The 23,732-nt window shown below is 41.6% G+C and overlaps 1 protein-coding gene across 1 annotated transcript in view; it reads right to left on the bottom strand.

Annotated features, from left to right (window-relative positions):
- Positions 1-449: 449 nt before the first annotated feature.
- TXNRD1 (thioredoxin reductase 1) overlaps positions 450-23,732 on the bottom strand; it is a 60,108-nt gene continuing 36,825 nt past the window's right edge. Inside the window, exons 9-15 of the mRNA XM_070454029.1 lie at positions 22,534-22,626; positions 21,894-21,970; positions 20,324-20,480; positions 13,977-14,084; positions 11,463-11,558; positions 7,592-7,726; positions 450-2,312 (exon numbers count right to left, since the gene is read on the bottom strand). Of these exons, the coding sequence (XP_070310130.1) occupies positions 2,250-2,312; positions 7,592-7,726; positions 11,463-11,558; positions 13,977-14,084; positions 20,324-20,480; positions 21,894-21,970; positions 22,534-22,626 (729 nt within the window). The 3' untranslated portion in view covers positions 450-2,249. The remainder of the gene's footprint in view (positions 2,313-7,591; positions 7,727-11,462; positions 11,559-13,976; positions 14,085-20,323; positions 20,481-21,893; positions 21,971-22,533; positions 22,627-23,732) is intronic.

The following is a 23,732-nucleotide window of genomic DNA, read 5'->3' on the forward strand; positions in this document are numbered from 1 at the left end:
TTGACTGCTGAACTCTCCCACCTAGAACAGTACCTGGTACCTAGTATCTGTGGAGGAGATTCACCCACCCTACCTGACCACATACACTTTCAAAGGTGAGATCTGTTTGTTCTGGTCCAGGTTCTCTAGATAAAGTGGACCATCTCCAGGGGGTCTTCCTGATCCAGGGATAGAATCTGGGTCTCCCACATTGCAGGTAGATTCTTTACAACTGAGCCACTGGAGAAGCCCCAAATATGGAGGCTGAGAAGTCTCACACGCTACCTGCCACCTGCAAGGGGTCAACAAGACTAAAATATGAACCTCTGCACATAGACCAGGCCCAACAGCACAGCATCAGTGAACCTTAGCACCCGAGCTCTCAGCATCACCAACATGAGCCCTGAAGTCCATTCAGTTCTCAGGCAAATGAGCCCGAAACTACCATTCAGTAAGAAGGCACAGCACAGTGGATATTAATACCTTTTAATGTTTCACATTTTCTTTTTTTTTTCTTCCAGAAGATTTATAACAAAAATACATGGAATTTAATGAGTTTCAATACACCAGGCAATTACAGAGACAAGTCTATAAAGTGGGATTCTTCTTGTGGGGGCAGAATGTTCCATCCCACGAAGAAGACAGAATCACAACATGATTAGGCTTGATCACCCTGTACTGCCTGTGTTTTAGTTTCAGAGATTGGCAGACTTGGAGGGGGGGAAAAAAATTAAAAAAAAATAATAAATAAAACCGAACACAGTCAGCTGCCTCAATTCCCCTCTCTTTTTCCTTTTCCCTTCTCTCCACACAACCAGATGGGGCGGGGTGAGGCAGGGCCGTGGGACAGACGAGGTCAGGGGCCCTGCTGACCGACTGCTGGGTGGACACCGAGTTCCCTGAGGTGATCGAGAAATGTCCTTGGAATCAGCCGCTCAGTGCTGTGGCTGAGACCCCGAAAGGGGGCTGGGGGGCTACAAGAACTGCTGGTGGGAGGCCTGCCGTCCACAGCACGTTTAACACCCTACTTCTGTAGAGGGGAAATGGCCTAGGTATAACGCACTGTCAGTAGCTGTAGCCGGAAATCTCTAACTGCAGGGTTAATACCTCTTTGTGATAATCTGAGTTGGAATGCTGGCTGAGCATCAACACTTCTGCCCAAATCCCACCAAGTATGGTCAACAGGAAAAGTCAAAACCACTCGGTTTTTAAATGAAAATCCTTCACATCCACCTGTGTTCAAAAATAATAAATTATGATATTAACAGCTTCCTTTTAAAAACAAAGCAATGACCACAAGAGTTAAATTGTCAAGTGTAGAAAGATTTTTTTCCTATGAACATAGTTCTCAAAGAAATAGATACCTAACACACATGAAAAATAAAGCTGTGGTATCTTGTGATTTCAGCTTAAAGCAAAAGCTACTCCCCAAAACAGTTTTAAACAAGCGCTAAATGTTTTCCATTGCAGTAGATCTCAGCGCACTTAGACCAGCACACAACAGACTAAACAATGACATTTTTTTGTTTTTCCCCATTTCAGGTGTACATCTGCCTCCATGATGAGGAATGGTGGAAATCACACTGTACTACCAAGTTCTCTGTAGTGGAAGACTCCTTCAAATAGCCTGGCCAGGTAGCCACTGCCTTTTCTAAACAGAACTAAAAACAATCACCAGTGGTGTGGCACGTGAGCAAACTGGCCAGCCGTGCTTCCCTTGTTCTGGGAGGAGACTTGGGCCACAGGGCAGTCTCTCCGGGGACAAGCCTGGGAGCTTCCCCATGCCTTCCTCGCGATGAGTCGCTTGTATTTGCACATGGTAGCCATGACTTGCTTTTGGACCAAAATTGTTTGCTATCATCTCTAGTATCACTAACACCGAGGAGAAAAAGTGAAAAAAAGAACCAACATTAGATAGCTTGACAGTGAGTCTAAGAAAACCCACAAAGGAAAGGCCAAGAGAAAACTGCTTTGACGGTTCCATCACCACCCACCACGAGGGGCTTGGGGCTGGTGACTTCATGGACGCATCGCTCCGATGCTCTGCCAAAAGCCAGCTTTGAGTCCATCACGGTGACCCCAGTGCAACGCTGCCTGCCTTCCACGAATCGCCTCCCACCCGTGAGATCCAAGCGGGCCTTGGGGAGTGTAAGCACGGACACGCAGGTGCCAAACCCGAGAGCCTTTTGCAGCACTTTGCCTTGGACCTGGGCAAGAAACACATCGGTGGTTCGGAATCTAGGCGACAGCATCTACACTGGGGCTTAACCTCAGCAACCGGTCTGGAGGATGTTTCCCCCGGAGCGCTTGGTCACCGACAGAGTCGTGAACACCTGCAGGGGCAAAGACAACACGAGAGGGTCAGACACTGGGATGAAAGTCAGCAGGGGAGCTGAGATAACAGCATACGTACAAAGGATGACATGGCCGAGTACTTAGAATGTATGCAAGAGAGGAGCGAGAAGACCAAGGCAAGCATTTCACCTAGGTCAAACAGAGAATGCAGGGTCTAGCTAATAAAGCACTTATTAGCATGTGATTCATGAAGTGGTTAAAACAATCTCCCTCGTTGCTTATTAATTCTCTACAAGAAACATGCCATGAAATATTCTGGGTACACAGAAGGGAATAAAGTGTACTATTCCAAACACCCTTGTGCCCACCCAGCTCAGAGAGCCTCATGATGTGGTTACAGTCCCGTGTGCCCCCTTCCTGAGCTGATCCTCAGCTCTCTGCTGTTAGATACGCTTATCAGGATCTCCTTCAGTCGACTACTCGCTTTCAGGCAGACTGAGTCAGCTGGAGAGATCCCCTGAGGCTGGGCCTCCCCAGCCACCGCCTCTCCTGAGCACCATGACAGCGAGCCCGGCCCCACACCTCTTCACTTCACTCTGTCCGGCACTGACCCTCCGTCTCCCTGGGACCAGCTCCTCCCGGCGGTTGGCAGCACTGCTACGTGGCTGCTCAGGCCGTGCGCTTGGAACTGGTTCTCGGTCCCTCCGCTTCCACCCTGTTGATACATCATCCATTCCTAAGTCTTAGGTATCTTGCTTCCTCTCTGTCAAATCTGAGCCTTCTTCGTGTTCACACTACTGTGATATTTCTGTTTCCAAAACAAATGGTGCCTTCACCTCCCTGTGATGACCCTGTATGGACATGTTATCCACTCCTGCCCCACTGGACATGGATGTGGGGACAGGGGCTTGCTCTGGCCAAGGTGGGCAAGTGGAAAGCATCCCTTGTGAACACCAGCCCTGAGCACCAAGGCGCTTTTCCTGCACTCCCGTCCCTCTGCCATTCAGCCACAGTGGCCCCAGAAGCTGCCCCACCAGCTGGGTCCTGGAGTGACAACGGCATGGGAGCTGGGCTGCAGCTGATCCGTGATGCCCTCAAAGCCCCGCCAGGCATACAGGCAAAAACAAAGCCACACCCAAACTGACTATCCACACTGCTCCGGCATGAAAACATAAAGTAATTTTGTGTTTAGCAATGTGGGAGACCTGGGTTTGATCCCTGGGTTGGGAAGATCCCCTGGAGAAGTTAAAGGTTACCCACTCCAGTATTCTGGCCTGGAGAATTTCATGGATTGTATAGTCCATGGGGTCACAAAGAGCTGGACACGACTGAGAGACTTTCACTTCACTTTAGCGAGCAAGCGAGTGTCTCACTGAGACAAGAAGCCATGGCTGATCTGGGAGAGACCCCAGTGAAGCAAGACTTATTGTCAGCACACCTGGACACCCTCTTTGGTCAGCTGCATGTATCTTTAATACAAATAGGAAAGCACAAGAAACTGAGGCCGTTTTGACTTCTACAGGTCAAAGCAATAGGAATCAGCATCAAAAATACTTGTGAATAAGAGGGGAAAACACTTCTGTGTAAAGGAGGAACAATACTGGGAAAAATCCTTAGTCTATTTAGCCTTATAGCAGTGACAAAGCCTTTTTTTCCCCTCTATGCCAATTTATCAGTGGCACCGCAAAAAAGTCAGACCCAAGTAATAATGGCTAGTAAAACATTTAAAGTATGAACCCAGAAGAAAATGTGAGAACAATTCACATTCCCAAAAATAATAAGAAGTTCATCCTTATTAACAAAGATATGTGAAAAGGCTTGAAATAGTCCTTTCTTTTAAACTTATTACAGAAAAAGTTACACTGAATTTTGCAACATTTTCACGAGCACTCCAATTCAAAGCTGATGACGCTGTAAACTAGCACAACTCTTTTTCTGAAGAGCAATATAACTCCTTTGTTTAAAAAAAAAGTGTGACTGTGGATGAGAACAGCAAGATAATATGCAATAATGAAAATAGCTGTGTTCGGATGCTGGTATTACAGGCAATTTAAAATACCATCAAACAAATTCTCTTTCCAATTTTTTAAGGGAAGAAAAATAATGAGCAAGGGAATACATTAAAGCAAATTTCACGCTTGTGAATTTGCAAGCTTATGTTTTATTTCTCAGGAATTAATTTATAAATAGAACTTGTAGGATGTGTGGATAAAAAACTAAACCCACCAAAAATGGAAAGAAATGAAGGAGAAAGAAAGAGCTCTTATCTATTTCTCTTCTACTGGAAACATGTTAAAGACACAGGGCAAGCCAAACCATCATAGCTGGTTAGTCTATATGGAAAAAAACAAACAGGGTCAATTCCTACATGGATCTTATATGCACAGACCTGGTTTACAATTGTCCTAAAAATATATTTTTAAAAAATGAGCAGAGGCAGCTTTTTGATCCCAGGACAAAGAACACTCTCACAAAAGGGTAAATAAACACTATGGGAGGCATGTACATCTCTTACCCGGCCAACCCCTCCGAGCCTTACAAGATCCCCTCATCCCATTCACTGCAGACTGTGATTATGTTGACTATTAATGAAACGAAACTTCTGATGTTTGGCACAAATTCATTTAAGACATTTCACAGGTCTTGTCTCTGATGCTCCTTCTTCTTAAGCCCTTATTTTTTCTCTATAGATAAACTTAATTAGTTGAAATCACTACTCAAAATCACATGTGATCAGTTTCCTCCTCAATTATTACTGCTCAGATGTCCAGGATAAATAACCGGCCACACCAGCCTCAAACTGAGTAACACTTGTGTGTCACTGACGCCTCAGGCCTTGAGACTCCCCCTCTCACCAACCCTGAGGGGCTTTCAGTCAAAACACCAGCAGTCTCTCCACCTTCCACAGCGGAAGGAAATCCTGTGCAAACGACTTTCCTCCAAAAAAGCAAAGCCTCCACCAAGGAATGCATCAACTCCTGCAGGCAACTACTGCGGAGCCAAAGGTTGTGCAATCAATCACCCAGTTCTTTCACTGAAATGGCACAAACCACCCACAGTTGGTGTGCGCTGCGGCAGCAGTCCTGAGGGCTGTCAGGCCCGCAAATAACCCTCATCTCGGCTGCACAGGCTTCTCATACTTGGTGCTCCCTCGGACGGGCTGCCACGAACGCCTTCTTCTCCTGTTGTGCAAGAACTGCCTCGCGGCCCTCCTGTCCCAAACGCCCCTGTGCACCTGTCCTTAGCCTGGGACTCACCGCGCAGATGTGTGCCCGGCCCTCCCCACCTGCCTCACTGCTCTGACTCCAAGCCCTGCTGCCCCCCAGCACCCAGCGCGGAGCGAGGCGCGCGGCTGCACGGCAGACGCACTCAGGGAGACAGCGGCAGCGGGCCTCAATCTCACCGACCAGTCGCCACCTTGGAGACAAGACGAAGAGAAAAGCCCTGTGAAAAGCGTGCATGTTCACCTCTGAGCTTCAAAGTCAGAAGAGAAACAGCAGATGGAGATGCACAGCGGCAAAGGCTTAAAGAGGGTTTCCCGCACGCCCGGTCACCGCGGGGGCGGCCTCTGGCTGACCTCTCTGCGGGCCTGGGCTTCAGGAGGACGCCTGCCTTCTCCAGCGCACCTCTGCCCAGCTGGCAGTCAGCCTGCAGACAGCGCCGCGTGCTGCCACTGGGTCACGACACGGCACGACCAAGTGAGGCAGCAGGAGCCACGCTCACGGCAGCCTTTTTACCAGTCTGCTGAGAACCAAATTCAGATTAAAAAACTAGACACTCGCATAACCAAGTTGGGAAGGGGTGTCTTTATCCCAGTTGAAGATGACTTGTTTTAAAGTATCCTAGACTTTTAACCATACCCACCATCGTGGGTTGAATAAAGTCCTCCAGAAAGAGAAGCTCAAGTCCTAGGCCCCAGAACCGGTGAACGTCATGACCCTGGTTGGAAACAGAGCCTTTGCAGATGTAACCAAGTGAAAATGAAACCATGCTGGATCAGCGGGGCCCTAATCCATGACCTTACAGTAGGAGGGAAATCTGGACCCAGACACACAGCAGGTAAGCCCACATGAAGCCAGAGGCAGAGGCTGGAGCAATATGTCTACAAACAGAAAAGTCAGAATTTCCCGGCAACCACAGGGTCTGTAAAGGCAAGGAAGGCCTCGTCTCCAGAGGTCCTGGAGGGATCATGGCCCTGCTTTCACACTCTGGCCTCCAGCACTCTTAGAGAGGACATTTCTGTTGTTCCTAAACGCCTAAGTTGCAACAGTGTGTTATGTCATCCCCAAGAAACTAACTGTTTTTGAAAAAGAATGAAACTAACTGGTTCCTCTCCTTCCCTAGACAGTCTTACTCGTGACACTGAATAAAACATACACTGCACAATCTTCAAGCTCAGAATTGCTTGCAATTCAGATGCTTGCAGAGCTTTTTAAAATCTATTCTCTTGTCAATTTTTATGTATCATTTTTGAAATTCAGTTTCACAAAACAAAAACAAATTTTCAAAAACAAAACAAAACAACATATACAAAGTTTTCTGTGAATAATGCCCTGGTCACTAAACAGGTGCCTATTAGTATAGAGGAAGGCACTCAGGGAAAAGACAGAGCAAAAGGAAATGAGAACATTCGTCCAGGCTGCAATTCTCAGCTCGGTACCTAAGCCTCTGGATGAGGTAACCCCCCCAGCCTCCAGGTTCTCCAGTGTAGACACGTAGCACAGTGAGTAACTGGCTGGTGGATGAGCACTGACAGGCGTGGAGAAACAGTGACACCCAGAGGCCCCACCGGGGAGTCCCAGTCCTCCTGTCATCTGCTTAACCTTTCACAAGCTTCACTTTCACCCTCGCTCTCTGACACTGAAAGCTAACAAGGGGACAACGTCACAGCCCCCAGGGAGCTCAGGGACAACTGGGACTGGTGCTCTTTTTGGGTATGAATGTCGTCATCAGCTGACTGCCATGAAAATGATTTATGACACGATAAATAAACGATCTGAAGCACATCCGCATAAACCCCTCTCATGGTTTTACTGTTCAGCAGCACGACGGTACTATCCAGTGGGCTCCCCAGGTGCTGCAGTGGTGAAGAATCCGCCTGCCAGTGGAGGAGACACAAGAGGCTCGGGTTCCATCCCGGGATCGGGAAGATCCCCTCGAGCAGGAAATGGTGACCCCCTGCAGCATTCCTGCGTGGAGGATCCCATGTCAGAGAAGCCTGGCGGGCTGCAGCCCATGGGGGCCACACAGAGTCAGACATGACTGAGCACACACGGACAGGCGCTACCGAGCCTTAACTGAGAGTGTGGAGACGCACCTCTGCGCAAACGGGGTGGATTCCGATGGTGCTGTCCAGCTGGTCTTTGGTCAGCCCACATTTGAGCGCCGCTGCGAAGCCCTGGGTCACTTCTCCAGCATTCGGACCCAGTACGTGGAAGCCCACAACACGTTCCTAAGATACAAAACGTGATACGATTATGTAGAATTTTCCCTCCTTAACAGCCTGGAATATTTTTCCAGTCTAATCTAAAAAAAAACCCATTCAGAAATACAGATGCTTGCTGCTAAAAACTGTGTAGGCTGAAGGTACTGCAACACCGGCTAATACAGAACTGTGGTTACATTAAGCAAGAAGGAAGAGAAAGAACCAGCCACAGGTGATGATAAGGAAAAACACTTTGGAAAAGCAAAAGTGTGTGCAACCCCGTAAGCACCAAAATGTTCTGGAAAGTGTTTTCAAAGGGCTGTTCAGTGGTGCCCTCATCTCTATCCGGTTATTTCAAAGCTCCAGGTAAACTACCTGTGGTAGCTGAAAATTTAAGAGCAGCCATTCAAATTAAAAAACCATTCAAAGTGAAGTTTGGGGCATAGACAGAAGAACCTGAGAGCCTTCCAATGTGAAAACATTTTTGAAAGCAAGAGAAAAATATTTGGCAATTCTGAAATACCTGTGTGGGAATCATTTTGGATAAATGCTAAATCCAAACTCAGGCTACCCATGCCAAGAGCAGGGAAACCTGTCGCATTCTACTGTGCAGCCTTTCCGAGCTCTGGGCTGGCCCATCCAATCCAACCCTCTTGTAACAGACGAGGCAGCTCAGGCAATGAAGCAGAGAGCCTTATCTGATGTTCAGTGGCTCCCTGAAAACAGTTAGGAAGGGCCTTCTGTATGTAATCCACTTCATGTGAAACTCTTGCTTTATTCATTTTGGCAATCAGGAGTTGTGCATACGGATAAATAAAGCACAAAATACACTAGCTCTTAAAATACACTAGATTTAAATGCAATAATATGGATAGATCTCAAAAAGCAAGATTAAAAAGGAAAAGGTACAGGATTCTATTTAGCTGAGGATACCACCTTTCTTTAAACCACGATGTACGATGTTTATGGGACATAATAGGCAGCAAACATAAAAAGTATGAACAGTGAGATAGCCCAACTTGAGGAGTGCGGCCTCTGGGGCAGGGAAGGAATGGGGTGGAGGACCAAGAAGGAATGTGAAAGACGACTAGGCTAGAGGTTAACAGCATGGATTCTAGTTGCCTTGGACTGAATTTCAGCTCCTAGCACAATTAACTTCCACACTTCAGCTTCCTTACCTATAAAATGGGGATAACAATAGCACAGTACCTCACAGGATTATACAAGGATTAAATAAGTTAGTACCTGTAGACGATTAAGCAATGGCTGGCACATTTTACATATTCAATAAGTAAATATAGCCTATTATAAACTGCCAGCTTCCCCAGTGGCTCAGGAGTAAAGAATCTGCCTGCCAAGGCAGGAGATCAGAGTTTGACCCCTGGGTGGGGAGGATCCCCTGGAGGAGGAAACGGCAACCCATTCCAGTATTCTTCCCTGAAAAATTCCAAGGACAGAGGAGCCTGGCGGGCTATAGTCCATGGGGTCTCAAAGAGTAGGACACGACTGAGCACACACGCATTATAAACTGCCTCTGTGACGTAAACGTCTCTCTCTCATAAGAGAAGCTCTGGGCAAGTGCACCAGCATGTTAATAGTCAGAGTCTGCAGTAGGCACTTGACTTACTCCTTTCTGCAAATTTCAAATATACTGCGTATAAAAAGCATAGCATACAGAAAGAATAAAAGCCTAGCAAGCAAGTACTATTTAAAACCAAGCACATTCAGTCACTGTGAAGTGACCGAACTCAAAATGAATACAGCCTGCCCCAAGGATGGTCAAAAACCAGAAGCAAGCTTTTATATAAGATGGCTTATGACAAAAGAGCAATGACAAGTATTCATCTCTTGTAATACTTTGTTTATGAAAATAATTGACAGCAATACCATCCAATAACATCATCCTCAGTTATTGTAATTAAAAAGAGTTTTCACTGGTAGTGTAAGTTATTTTTCATATTATATAAAAAAATGCCATTTGAACAAATGACACAGCAGTAAAAGAAAGAACAAGAGAACTGGGTACAGTTAAAATAGATCGGCTTGATAGAAAGGAAACTTTTGAGGTTTCACTGACTGCTGTATGCAAATGAAGCATCTCCTACTAGACATCAGACTGCCAGCATGAAAGTCTGACATTCTCTCCTTTTGTCTGTAGTAGCATGGTATCTAATGTATACTCATACAAATGACTTTATTAAAACTATGTCTAAAAAGACAAAACTCTACATAAAACTGTTCTTTATGTCAATTCTGTATAGCTTGCTAGAGGTAATCCTAGTATGTCCATTTATTAAACACATCTATTGATGACCTTTTTTCTAGCGAATCCAGGTTTTTCTAGAACCCTGGGCTCTGCAAAAAAGCAATCTGCAACTGTGTTACTGTGTAGAGCAGTAGTTACTAAACAAATACATCACTTAATCATACTCAAATCCCAAAATGAAAAAAATTAATTCATCAGGCTTTTAACATATGGATTCTTTTAGTTGTTTATATTTCTACTGGGGATATTTTTTTAAAAAGTAAGATCTCAACTAAGTTAAAAATATACCAATGCTCGTTAAGATTCAACCCACAAAGGTAAGAGAGACCAAAAGGTACAGACTTCCAGTTACAAAATAAATAAGTCACCATACAGTCAAGCACAGTGTGGGGAGCACAGTAATGATGTAATAAATTTGAATGGTGACAGATGGTAACTAGAGTTATCATGGTGATCATCTGAAATGTACAGAAATATCAAATCATCAAACCTTTATGTTCTATACCAGGAACTAACACAGTGCTGTTAAGTCATTAATACTTTGAAAACAAGCTCACGAAAAGAGATCAGATTTGTGGTTACCAGAGATAGGGGATTCAGGAAGGGAGAAGTGGATCAAGCTAGTCGAAGGTACAAAATCCCAATTTTAAGACTAAAGAAGCACTCGAGGTATAACGTGTATGCACGTGTGCTCAGTCGTGTCCGACTCTTGCCACTCCGTGGACTGTGGCCCACACCAGGCTCCTCCATCCATGGGATTTCCCAGGCAAGAATACTGGAGCGGGTTGCCAGGGGATCTTCCTGACCCAGGAATCAAACTCACATCTCCTGCAATGGCAGACAGATTCTTTACCACTGAGCCACCTGGGAAGCCCCAGCAGTGTAACGTATAGCAGGATAAATATAACTAACACTGCTGCCAGTTAGATATGAAAGTTGTTAAGAGAGTAAATCCCGAGTTCTCATCACACACACGGGACACTTATAGAGCATGTGCACAGACATACACTTGTCCCAGATGAAACTTTTCAAACTTGAAAAGTCTGAAACCAATGACTTCATCACTTTGTAGGTAAGGAAACAAAGACTGTAAGGTCAGGGGGTTTATCCTTAGGTCTCTGTTACTAGTTGTTACACAAAGCAGCAAGCAGTGAAATCTTAAATCAGAACCCAATTAAGAGCTCCCTCATTCCAGCTTTCTCATTAGCGCTGGCTGCTTAGGATACAAATTTGGGTTACTCCTTTCTTGTTCTGTCATTATTTTTAGACAGTCAATGGCTTCATTGGTTCTGACTGCCTGCCCACAACACATTCATGCAGAGGAGAGCCAGGCCATGTCATCACGGGCCTCGCCCTAGGGTAACATCCACACAGCTGGGGAGACTCACAGGTGAAATACTAAAAGAATGCAATGTGTGTATCATGTGATCAAAACAGAGCTGCATAGTAAAAATAAAATGCAATCAGTAGAAAGGAGTAAATATGAATAGCACTTACATTGTCTTTGATATTGCAGACTACTTTTGCGTAACATTTGTTGTTATCTCTTGATGGAATCGTCCATTCCAATGGCCAAAAGTAACTATGGTAAACCTAGAAAGACAAGAGCACAATTTAGACCCATTGTCTCAAGAAGTACGTCTGCCAAACACTAGCTGCAGTGTGAAGGCAGTGGGTGCTCTTTAATATTTAATAATCAGACTTTCAATAAACAGAAAAATTCATGGAACATATAAGAACCTGGTCAGAAGGTAAATAACTTTAAACTCATAGTTGACAACCATAATCTCATCCCTTAATTATACTTCAACCTTCAATGAATAAACCTTATGTAACAATAAAGTGCAAGCAAATGAGAGAAAGAAGCCATGTAATTACTTTCCATCTTGCATTTTTAAAAAAAGACCAACGCTATCTTGTTACCTCAAAAGAATGACAACTTTGCGCAAGAAACAAGTAAGGTGCCAGGGACAATTATAGCAATTATCTAGTTCTCTTACTTAATACTTCCAAAGACATCTCCTTCTCTGAAATTATCCACCAAAAGTGCTGAAGGAGGGAAGGATGATAGATGAAAGGACACAGACATCCTTACTGACATTTCATAAACTTAAGTCTTGGATGACTAACAGGATTCTTTTCTCCTTCAACTGCTAGGCTCGATTCAAAACATACAAGGTTGGTAGGATATTTTAAAGACACACTGATTATGTAAACATTATATAACATTCTTTTTCCTTGTGATATGATACAAATTTTTTGATAAATGTGGGTTACAAAACTGAATGTAAAAAAAAAAAACCTGAATGTATAGTATCATAGTATCACAACAATTACACAGGGGGAAAAATGATTTAAAAAACTACTAACAACAGCTGTGTTATAAACATTAAGTCTATGAGTGATTGTTTCCTATTTCCTTTGCATTTTTCAAGATTTCTTCAACTCAAATGCCTTGCCTTTATAATGAAAAATGCAAATTCTAATCAAACAATACAAAAGATTATCTGAAAAAACACAGAATATTAAGAACCTTAAAATTTAAGTTATTTTTTGATAGCAATCTATCCTCAGAAAATAATCAGAGAAAGAGACGATGAGTAACAAAGATATTCATCATTCTATTCATAATAGTGAAAAATTAATCTAATAAAATGGCTTTTAAAATTACTGTATAGTAGCACCCCTGAAAGGAAATATTGCAAAAGTCATTTTTTAAAATGGTGCTTTTAGAGGGAAATGCTTGTGACCTAACACTAACTGTGCCAAGTACAACAGAAAATTGCATGTAACTTAATCACACTTTAAAAATTAAGCTAAAAAAAAAAATTAAGCTATGAATACCGACACAAAATTATACATATATAAAACAGAAACTTAGACTAGAATATGCAAAAATATTAATAGCAGATATCTTTACATGAATTAAAATTTCCTTTTTTAATATTCTGAAAATTTCCTATGAGGGTATGTTATTCTTATAACCAGAAAAAAAAATGTTAGTAATGTGTTACTGATAGATCAATATTACATGCTATTACTAAAATAGAGAATGAAAGAAGTTGTTGAGAAATTTAAAATAGACTTTCATATTACAAAATGTACTCTGATTCACAAATCTGGTCTTTTAGATGTTACTGCAAACTTTTTTTCCCAAATGATTTAAAACAGTAGACCCTTTGTGTAGCATTTGTGTATATAAAAGTAGTTTACTTCATGCGCAGTTTCCTTGACATTGGTGGTGGTTTAGTAGCTAAGTTGTGTCCGACTCTAGTGACCCCATAAACTGTAGTCCACCAGGCCCCTTGTCCACGGGATTTCCCCAGGCAAGAATACTGGAGTGGGTTGCCATCTCCTTCTTCAGGGGTCTTCCCGACCCAGGAAATGAACCTGGGTCTCCTGTACCGCAGGCAGCCTCTTTACCAACTGAGCTACAAGGGAATCCCTTCCTTGACTACACATAGGATAAAAAGTGACTGGCAACATTTGCTATAAATTAAAGGGCAATGGTAGGGGAAAAAAAAAAGCTAATAGAACAGTAGAAATGTAGGTACTTTTTAGTTTTTTTCCCTGTATTTTTAACCATATTAATAATAAAAAGAAACCAGTAAAAGTGGTTTTGAAAAACAGAACCAAGAATTACTGGGTCAACTGATGAAACTGATGAACGGAGGGTGGGTCAGATAACAATATTATATCAACAGTAAGCTGTCTACAAAGTAGTAACCACCGTGCGTTTAGACAGGAAAATGTCCTTGTTCATAGTATTAAAGCATTTAGGGGTAAAGGGGCATTCAACGTACTCTCAAATGGTTCAGGAAAAAGAAATGCACAGATGCACGGAGATAAAGAGAATATGAAGAGGATAAAACAAACGAGCAAGATGTTACTAATACATGAATCTGAAAAATGGCTATACAGAGGACCTTTGTACTATTTTTCAGGTTCTCTTTATGACAGAAATTATTTTAAATTTTGGGGAAAAGAGTAGTAGTGAAGAGTAAAACTTACCTCAATATTTTCTTCCCCAAATTTCTCCACAGCTTTCTCTTCAGAAAGACCGCAAGACCCATATTCCAAAGGAGTGAAAACAGTCGTTGGAACGTTTTCATAGTCACACTGTTTCAAAACGAAGGAGGGGAGTTATGATTGGAGAGATTATAACTCAAAAGAACATATACTTCAAAAAACTTCAAATTGAGGAGAGAAAAGTAGACTAATAAAAGCCTACTGTATTGAGAACCATTAACTGATGTGATAATATCTCAGCAGAGGTTTACATTCTGTCAAGACTAGGCATGAATAAGAGACTCATGCGACTTATCCAACTACCAATTCTTGTTGACAAGCACATGCTTTCTCTCCCTTAAATAAAGCAAAAACAATCCTCATGCACCCGATGTTGAAAGTCTATTACTAATGCAGAAGTTAACAGATTTTACTGGAAAATCAATTAGGTAATACAAATCAAGAGCCATAAAAACATTTTACAGTTTTTGGCCCAATAACCTCACTTTTAGAAATCTATGATAATAATTTAATATACAGAAAAAGCTACATAAATTAACTGAGCAATGTCTCAGTCCTCATCAATAGTGGAAATATCAGAGTGGCTTTAAGATCCAGGTAAGAAAGTGGTTCTATAGTACACATTCTCAATGCAATCTTACACAGCCACTAACATGGTGACGAAGACCAAGGAACAAAAGACGTTCATGACGGGCTTTCCCCTGGCGGCTCAGTGGTCAAGAATCTGCCTACCAATGCAAGAGACACAGGTTCGATCCCTGATCTGGGAAGATTCCACGTGCCACAGAGCAACTAAGCCTATGCATCGCACCTTTTGGGCCTGTGCTCTAGAGCCTGGGGGCCGTGACTGCCGAAGCCCTTGTGCCCTGGAGCCCGCGCTGCTCAAGCAGCCATCACAGTGAGCAGCCTGCACACCGCCAGCTAGACAGCAGCCCCCACCGGCTGCACGGAGAGAAAAGCCTGTGGAGCGACAAAGACCCAGCACGGTCAAAAACAAATACATAAACACAATTATTAAAAAAAAAGTTGACGACTATGACAGTATTTCCAAAGCATACTTTAATAGTCATAGGTGACAAAAGGGTTCTGAAGTCAAGCACGTTTGTAAAATGCTGTATTAAGCAAATAGGCTTCTCAACCATCAGATTTCTCAGAGGCTTTAATATGCTGATGTGAATTTTGAAAAACATAATTATGCAGATGCCAAATACATTTGCAAACACCAGTTGGTAAAAACCTACCCAGTCATATTTGGACAAAGAGGTTAAGTCATTCTGAACTTAAAATATGAACAATAGAGTTCTCACTCTAACACAGTAGTGTGGACTCTTTAAAAGGTGCCTCCCTCTAGAATTAGTAATATATAGTCTTTTTTTGGTAATACAAATCCTTGGAATTCTGATTCAAAAGTAAAGACAGACTTCTGCTTACATCCACAATGGACCAGGTTTACTTCCTGCTTTAAACAACTTAAAAAAAAAAAAAAAACAGACAAATATGAAACACATCTTAGACACTGGACCATAGGTAGCAGCACCATGGCTGCTGTTGAGAAGGGAAACGAGAAGGGCAACAGATGAGGCGCGTTTCCTGCCCAGAGCAGTTTCCAGGGCTTGCTAAGGAGAGGGAAGAGAGTGCATAGTGGTCTTTCTGAGTTACAGCGACAGAGACCCCGGCTCAGGGATGACAACGTGGCCGGAAGCTGCAGGGCAGAACAGCAAAGTGGGTGGGGCTGCATAAAGAGAAAGCGAGATGCAGAGAGGGCCTCCTGAGATTTGGGCTGAGCACTGATCTGTAAATCGATGCCAGAGGAAAGCACCCCGGGTGAGGAAGGAGCCGCCGGAAGCAGTGAGCCCCCAAACGACCAGAGCTCTTACAAGCCAGAGTAGGGAACGAGTTCACAGCAGGAGGGACGGGACAGATCCCTTGGAAGGGCCTCCATTGAGCAGTAGGACTAAACTAGGCCTACATGAAACGTTACTGTTGACACACCCAAAAAAAGCTGAAAAGCAAGTTACACAAGGATAAAATGACTCCTGTGTAACTTAACGGCCACCAAAACAAACTCCAACACTATATAAAGGAATTCAACAAAACCCAGCACCCAATAGTGTGAAGGGCACAAAGTCTTCATCCATCCAAACAAATATCAAGAATAAAACTAATCAACAGAAACAGACACTGTGAAAGAGATGATGGGATTAGCAGAGGACATTAAAAGAGCCATTAAAAACGTGTTCTGTAGGCTCAAGAAGGTAGATAAAAATGCAGTCTGCTGAGGACAGAAAAGGAAAATGTAACTTGCAGAGATGAAACTACTAGAAGTGCAAATTACACAGAATGGGATTTACATCCCAAGACTACAAAAGAAAAAACCAGTGGACTTGAAGACACCGCAATAGGCTCTCTGAGAAAATAAAGCGCAGGAACAGGGGGAAAAACATGAAGAGAGCATGAGACCCACGGGATAGTATCAAGTGAGCCGCCAGGCACTAACTCGAGGCTCGGAGGGGGACCAAAGAGGAGGAAAGCAAAAACTTAGTCAACAGCTAAAAAATTCCCAGATTTGATGGAAACTATGAACAGATAAATCCCCAAATCTTGACACACCATAAGCAGAATAATTATAAAGAAAAGCATGGCAAAGTATGCAATAATCAAATTGCTAAAAAGCAGTGGAAGGGAAAACCTTAAGAGGATCAAAGATAAAAATGATAACATATTCTCCTATGCAACCAGAAGACAATGGGCCAATTATTAAAATACTTGAATAAACACTGTAAATCTAGAATTCTCTATTCAGCAAAAATATCTTCCAAAAAGTATAAAGTGAAGGTATAATAAACTAAAACAACAACCAAAAACCCCACAATGAATTCACCTTAACCAGATGTGCATTAAATGATGGCAGAAAATAATGTATCAGATGGAAACCTGGATCCAAATTAAAGATATTTTTTCTCCTTGGTCCCAAAACTGTTTCCAATCAGCTTAACTGAGTATTGTGGCCTAGCCTGAGAAACGTAGCCCTTTTTCTCAATACTTCTATTTGGAACACAGTCCATCCTCAAGTTGCAGAGATGTGTACTGTGGTTTCTCTGTAGTTCTGACATAAAATATTTTTATATTTACTGTAAAATTGAGCTATCTTACAAAGCACTATTTTAAGTAATAATAAAATTATTTCAAGTGTTTTGAGAGCAATTCTAAAAAAAAAGACCCAAGAAATCTACTGGTGCCCGGAGAAAACAGCTGGAGTGCCCATTCAGTTCAGTTCAGTTGCTCAGTCCTGTCCGACTCTCTGCGACCCCATTTACCGCAGCACGCCAGGCCTCCCTGTCCATAACCAACTCACCGAGTTTACTCAAACTCATGTCCATCGAGTCAGTGATGCCACCCAACCATCTCATCCTCTGTTGTCCCCTTCTCCTGCCTTCAATCTTTCCCAGCATCAGGGTCTTTTCAAGTGAGTGCCCATTACAATCTTTTAAAGCTGGTACATGTGTCTTATCATCTGGCTTTTTAAAGACCTTACTAGAATGTCCATCACCTGCAGGTTGACTCAGCTTTAAGATCTGTTCTCTGTTTTTGAAATGATAAAAATATTTTTCTCCTTCCTCAATGTTCCCAAAAATAACAGAATATTTAAGGGCAAATATGTTTAGCAGCTTTGAAAATGACTTTAATCTACCGTTAAAAAGATTAATTTAAACTTTTCCAATATATTTTCCACTTCATTTAGTACAAGCACCTCTGTATTGGTGGTAGTCTTTAAAGTCTTGAGATGTCTTTTCTACCCTCATCACCTTTTATAATTGATACTTCCCAAATCTTCCTTATGTCTTTGTGTCAGTTGCTTACTTGTGTCCAACTCTTTACGACCCCATGGACTGTAGCCTGCCAGGACCCTCTGTCCATAGACTTCTCCAGGCAAGAATACAATAGTAGGTTGCCGTTCCCTTCTCCAGGGGATCTTCCCAACCCAGGGATCAAACCCTGGTTTCCCGCATTGCAGGCAGATTCTTTACCATTTGAGCCGTCTTCACGAGATGCATTTTCACGGTTAACACAGCAGTGCCTACAAATCAGATATGGGCTGGCTTTTTGCCTTGGCTGCCTCCAAGCACTGTGACCTTGGACAGTCACCTAACCCCCTGTAACATGTCATCCATCTCTACAGCTGCTCTGTAGTGGAGTGAGGTTCGTGCACACAGCGCTGAGCACAGGCCAGGCACGGACAGACACAGCTGCTCTCTGCCCTCTTCTCTCCAAACTCTCTTCTAAGGCAACGAATATATGTTACCAATTTTGGAGGAAGACACAAACACCCATTATTCAATTTGGGTTCTCCTAAAATCCCACAACAGATTTAATTTAGGCAGGTGTTTATGTTAAGTTGAAGTTTTCAACAGATAGCTAGCTGCTCCTTCAGAAGGAAGGCAAGTGAATGTGGATCCGCTAATGTTCTCAGATATATGGGAATGATCTACTAATGCATACAGAGCAAAATTAAAAGGATTACACAGTTCTTAAACAAAACAATGTGTAATTCCCCCAAATACAATTAACCTACATCTATTAGTAATCCAGTTTTGTTTACTATACTTGACAAAGACTGATGAGATTTCAAACTCAGGGACTTAGCAGCACTTGTTTATTTTCCTGTTCAGTAAAGTACCTGTCCTATTAGTTAAGACTAAAAAACAGGGTGGGAAAAAGGAACAACAAAAAAGAGTCCTTTAATTTCAATTTACATTAATTCTGATGCTGATAAAAGCTGAAGACACTTTAAGACAGAATTTGCTCTACCTGGGAGATGCTACAATATAGTACTCTGCTCACACAAAGAAGGGTATGTCCAAATTAGGTGGATTCACTGGATTTTTAAGAAAAGTGGTGCTACAGTAATTTCACACTTATTTACTAGCAATTTTTTGCCTATTTGCCCTCTATTATTGGTATAAAAATTTTTTTCTTTTCACTTTAGGAAATCACAAAGATAAAAAGGTCAAAAAAAATTAAACGCACCTCATTATATTTCTGAATTACTTTTCCTGATTTACCATAAACTCAAAAACTCCAAAAATTATAAAAGACATAATTCATTTAAAGAGGCAGTTAAGTTTATTCCAAATAGTAATATGAACCAACTACTATTCCCTGCATGATCAAACAACCTTGTGTTTTTTTAAAAACTCTTTTCAACCTCAATCCTGTTAATCTCAAAATATTAAGATTTATTATACTACAATCCAAACCCCACATATATTTAAAATGCTTGTCACAAATTTTATTAGCAGTATTCTCTGAGGCACAATTGCTATAACCTAACTAAATCAACCCATGATGATTTATGCACAAGGAAAATGGGGAGTGACTAAATTCCTTACCATCCTTTTTAAAAAAATAATTTCCAGAATCCTTTTAAAAAAATAATTAGGAAGGGAACATTGATAATAATTAGGGGCAGGGGATATGTGGAAAATCTCTATGGTGGTGGTGGTTGAGTTACTCAGTTGTGTCCAACTCTTCCCACCCCATATACTGCAGCCCACCAGGCTCCTCGGTCCATGGGTTTCTCCAGGCAAGAATACTGGAGTGGGTTGCCATTTCCTTCTCCAGGAGACCTTCTCGACCCAGGGACTGAGCCCACGTCTCCTGTATTGCAGGAGGATTCTTTACCGCCGAGCCACCAAACTTCCTCTAAATTTTGTTGTGAAGCTAAAACTGTTCTTTAAAAAATGTCTTAAAAAATTAATTGAGCATATTTATTCTTTTCTTGTCATCTAGTCTCATAAGATACAAATCAGAGTTTTAATTTCCTACACTGACTTTTAAAATCATTTTGGAACATTAATATAACACACTCTCAACATTCCAAGAGCAGGAGATCTATTTTTAGAAAGGATGGGGGAATAAAGCCTGAATATCACTTCAAACAGCTCTGAAGACTGACATTATTTACCTACATCCTCAAATCCTTTTATAGCCTAGTCAGGTGCCATTAACAGATTTAGAACTTTATACACAAATTGGTAATAATGAATGGATGTAAGATGCAACTATTAGGAATTTACAGAATATAACAGGGCTGAAACTTGATTTACTCAAACTCATTTTACTTCTCATTTGATTCTGAGAGTGACAATGTCCATAATAAATCACAAAAGAGGTCATAACAATGTCTTGCCTGGAATAGTTAGACATGTGGGATGCCATCATCAAAATAACTAAATTATTCACGACCTGGAAAACTTCACAGCCAGCTTACCCAGAGCAGCAGGAGGACCACCAAGAGCAGCGTCTCAGTGCTGACAGCCCCCACTCACCTTGACAGTGGAACCACCGTACAGCCTCTGGGCCAGCAGCCGTCCTGCCTGGATGGCCACGGGGGTGAGCTCCAGCTTCCCCTCCAATATGTCACCGATGGCATAGATGTATGGCACGTTGGTCTGCTCTTCCTCTGTGACAGGTATTTTTCCAGTCCTGCAAATTCATTCAGTTAAAAGCACCATCCATTACCACTGTTAATTAAGTCCAACAAAATCCCCTTTCTCCCAAAGAAACCCAAAATTGGGAGTTTAGCTGAGGGTAATGTTCTAATGTATTACCAAAACAACAACAACAAAGCTCAGAGGAGCCAAAAGCTTAAACGTTCTAACTATTTTGAAAATCAAAGGAATAAGAAAATTGTTAAGAAACCGTGGAATGGGAAAAGTAGAACACAGTGGCTAAGAACAAAGGAGGATTCTGAACTGTAGTAACTAGGTCTGTTACTTATTACCTCTGTGATCTTGGGAGGGCTATTTAACATCTCTAAGCCTCATTTTTCCACCTATCAATGGGGATGATGGTAATGGGAATAATAGAAGTAAAAAATACCATCATCTACCTTAAGGGGTTGTAAGGACTGAATGAGAAATGTGTACAAAACACTTAGCACAGCAGTCCATGGACCCTGGTAAGCAGAGAATAAATGTGAGCTATTAATATTATATAAAATCTAAACCTTGGCCCCAAGTGCACAAAGGCAAGTAGGTTTTCAAGATGATGGAACACTTGGTCCGCTAAATCTTACCAGACCTCCTTAACTCCCTTGTCTCTCCAAACCAAGGGGGAAAAGAATAAAACAAAAACCCTCATATTAAGATTAAGAAATCTCTTCTGAACAAATGTTCCTCCTGAAAGAGGGAGGGGAGGTGGGGGGCGGTAGTGGGGACTCTCTATTTTCAACTTCCAAGGCACCTAGCCTTTCACAGCACTTGTTTTCAAACGGATGTAGGAAAGGTGATACTGGGAAAATATCCCATGCCCCTTTCCAGAAGCAGAAAACAGTCTCAATTATCTAGAGCAGTGGTACAGTGCAAAGGATTTTAGCTAATATATATAAAACAGCGAAGTTTTTATATTTGCAGCTGTCACTAGAAACGTAGTGACCACTCTAGTGATTCTAAGACTTGGTAGCTTTAAACCTGGTTTAAATCTGTATATTCAATGAAGCTTTTAAAGCACATAACTGCAATTCAGTGAGGAGTTGGATCTTTTGCTGTACATATACATACTAAAGAAATAAAATGAAATCTCATTTAGATTTCGAAAAAGGGAAAAAAAAAAAAGACAAACAGGAAAGACTGTGATTAGCACTGAATGAAGAGTCCTCTAAGCTTATAAAGTGGTAAAAACTAACTTTAACAATCTAAAACTCCAAGGACTCCTCTGGTGGTCTTCCACTTCAGGGAGCCAGGGTTCCGTCCCTGGTCAGGGAATTAAGATCCCAAGTGCTGCATGGCCAAACAAAAGGGAACCCAAGCAAACAAAACACCTAAAACTCCACTACTAAGGAGCCTTATAAATCACTGAAATAGTATTTAATAAAACATAAGAAAGCTTTTTTCTTACTTTTCATTTATCTTTACCCCCACGTTTTCTAAGCCAATTTTTCTCGTGCAAGCATCTCTTCCTATTGCCAGCAATACCTGAAAAATCATTAATATATAGTGACTGTTCTGCATGAGTTATTTCATTAGATTTTTTTCCATTAAGCCAATCTGATTCATTTTCCAGACCTGGAAAGAAATATTCTATTAAGAAAATAATGCCAAGAGTTTAAACAAATCAAAATCATTTAAATTAAATCTTCTAAACATGATATAGTAAAAATCCATACACATTTCTTAAGAAAAAGGGAATTAACAATTCCTTAGTAAATTTAGCCAAGTATAGAGACAAAGCATAGCCTACCACTGAAGTTGTTTTTTTTTAAGTGGTGGGCTGGGGAAATACAAGAACATGAGACAGAGAAATTCTAGCTCATTTTAACATGCTAATACTTTTCAATAACCATTTGATAAATAATATTTAAGTTATAGTAGAAAAAATTTAAATCCATCCCTGTACCAAAACAATTTATAATATCGTAAGTAATAAAGGTGTCTTAGAATAGGAACAGAACCGACAGTTTAGAAACAGCAACCCAGCAAATACAGCATAAGCATATGGTTTGCTTTCTAATGAAGTATGACTGAGGACCACTTCTTACCGTATTATACTCTCCTTCGATGGTTTGGTCACTATTAGTGGACTTAGCTACCACTCTCAGTCGGCCTGGTGTCCCTGCTTCAATTTGTTCAACCTATGAAAGCGATGCAAGGTTTTACTCTACAATAAAGACACATATCAACATCAAGGTGGATAATTATCCTCTCCTTCTATCTGGTTAACCCAAAGTTAAAATACAAAATCTGGCTTGTAAGGTCTTTTATGTCCCATCTCCCTCACATCAACATCTTTAGGACGACATGAGATTTTTTTATTTATTCCCTTCTTTCTCATTGCTTACTGTTTGTTAGAGGGGCTTTCCTTCAAATAATTTTCAAATAGAATAAAATTCAGAGAGCAAATCAGCAAACAAAAAAGTCAGAGAAAGCACACTACAATCTCTGGGGAAAAAATTAAAAAGTTAGTTGCTTAGTCATGCCCAACTCTCTGCGACCCCATGGACTGTAGCCTACTAGGCTTCCCTGTCCATGGAATTCTCCAGGCAAGAATACTGGAGTGGGAAGCCATTCTCTTCTCCAGGGGATCTTCCTGACCCAGGGATTGAACCTGGGTCTCTTGCATTGCTCAGACTCTGAGCCACCAGGAAAGCCCACAATCTTTAAATCACCCTGGTAAACCAAGCAGAATGGTATGTACACAGACACAGGCTTATTTCACTAGGGATAGTCCACCATGTTCTCAAAGGGCCCACAACATCCAAAATGTTCAGAGACTAGAAAGGAAGATGCTACTTTTTATCAGAACAGCATATATACACTGCTGTTTCTTCTAATCACAGTCCTAATGCTAGTAGAATCCTCATGAGAACTGTGAGATGGATGTTATCATGATCATTTCACAAAAGAAAGTGAGGCTTGGAGCAGTCATTCTCCCAGAGTCACATGGCAAGAGACTGGCAGAACAGGCTTTGAACTCGTGTCTTTCTAATCTCCACACTTATATACTGTTATTTACCAGCATTCAAGAGATTCATATTCCCACAAAAAAACCCCAAGTTACTAGCCCATTAAGCAATTTTAAAAACAATAGCTAAAATTCCTTAATTTAAACAATATTACAACTAAAATTCCTTAATTTAAACAATACAGTTTCATCCTTACTTGCCCTAAAGGAATCTGTTAGAGATATGTCAAGTGATTGATTCTGTCACTCTTGTGTATCAGAACAGTTGTGGTTAAC

The sequence above is a fragment of the Odocoileus virginianus genome, chromosome 23 (assembly GCF_023699985.2).
Source record: "Odocoileus virginianus isolate 20LAN1187 ecotype Illinois chromosome 23, Ovbor_1.2, whole genome shotgun sequence".
NCBI classification, from domain to species: domain Eukaryota; kingdom Metazoa; phylum Chordata; class Mammalia; order Artiodactyla; family Cervidae; genus Odocoileus; species Odocoileus virginianus.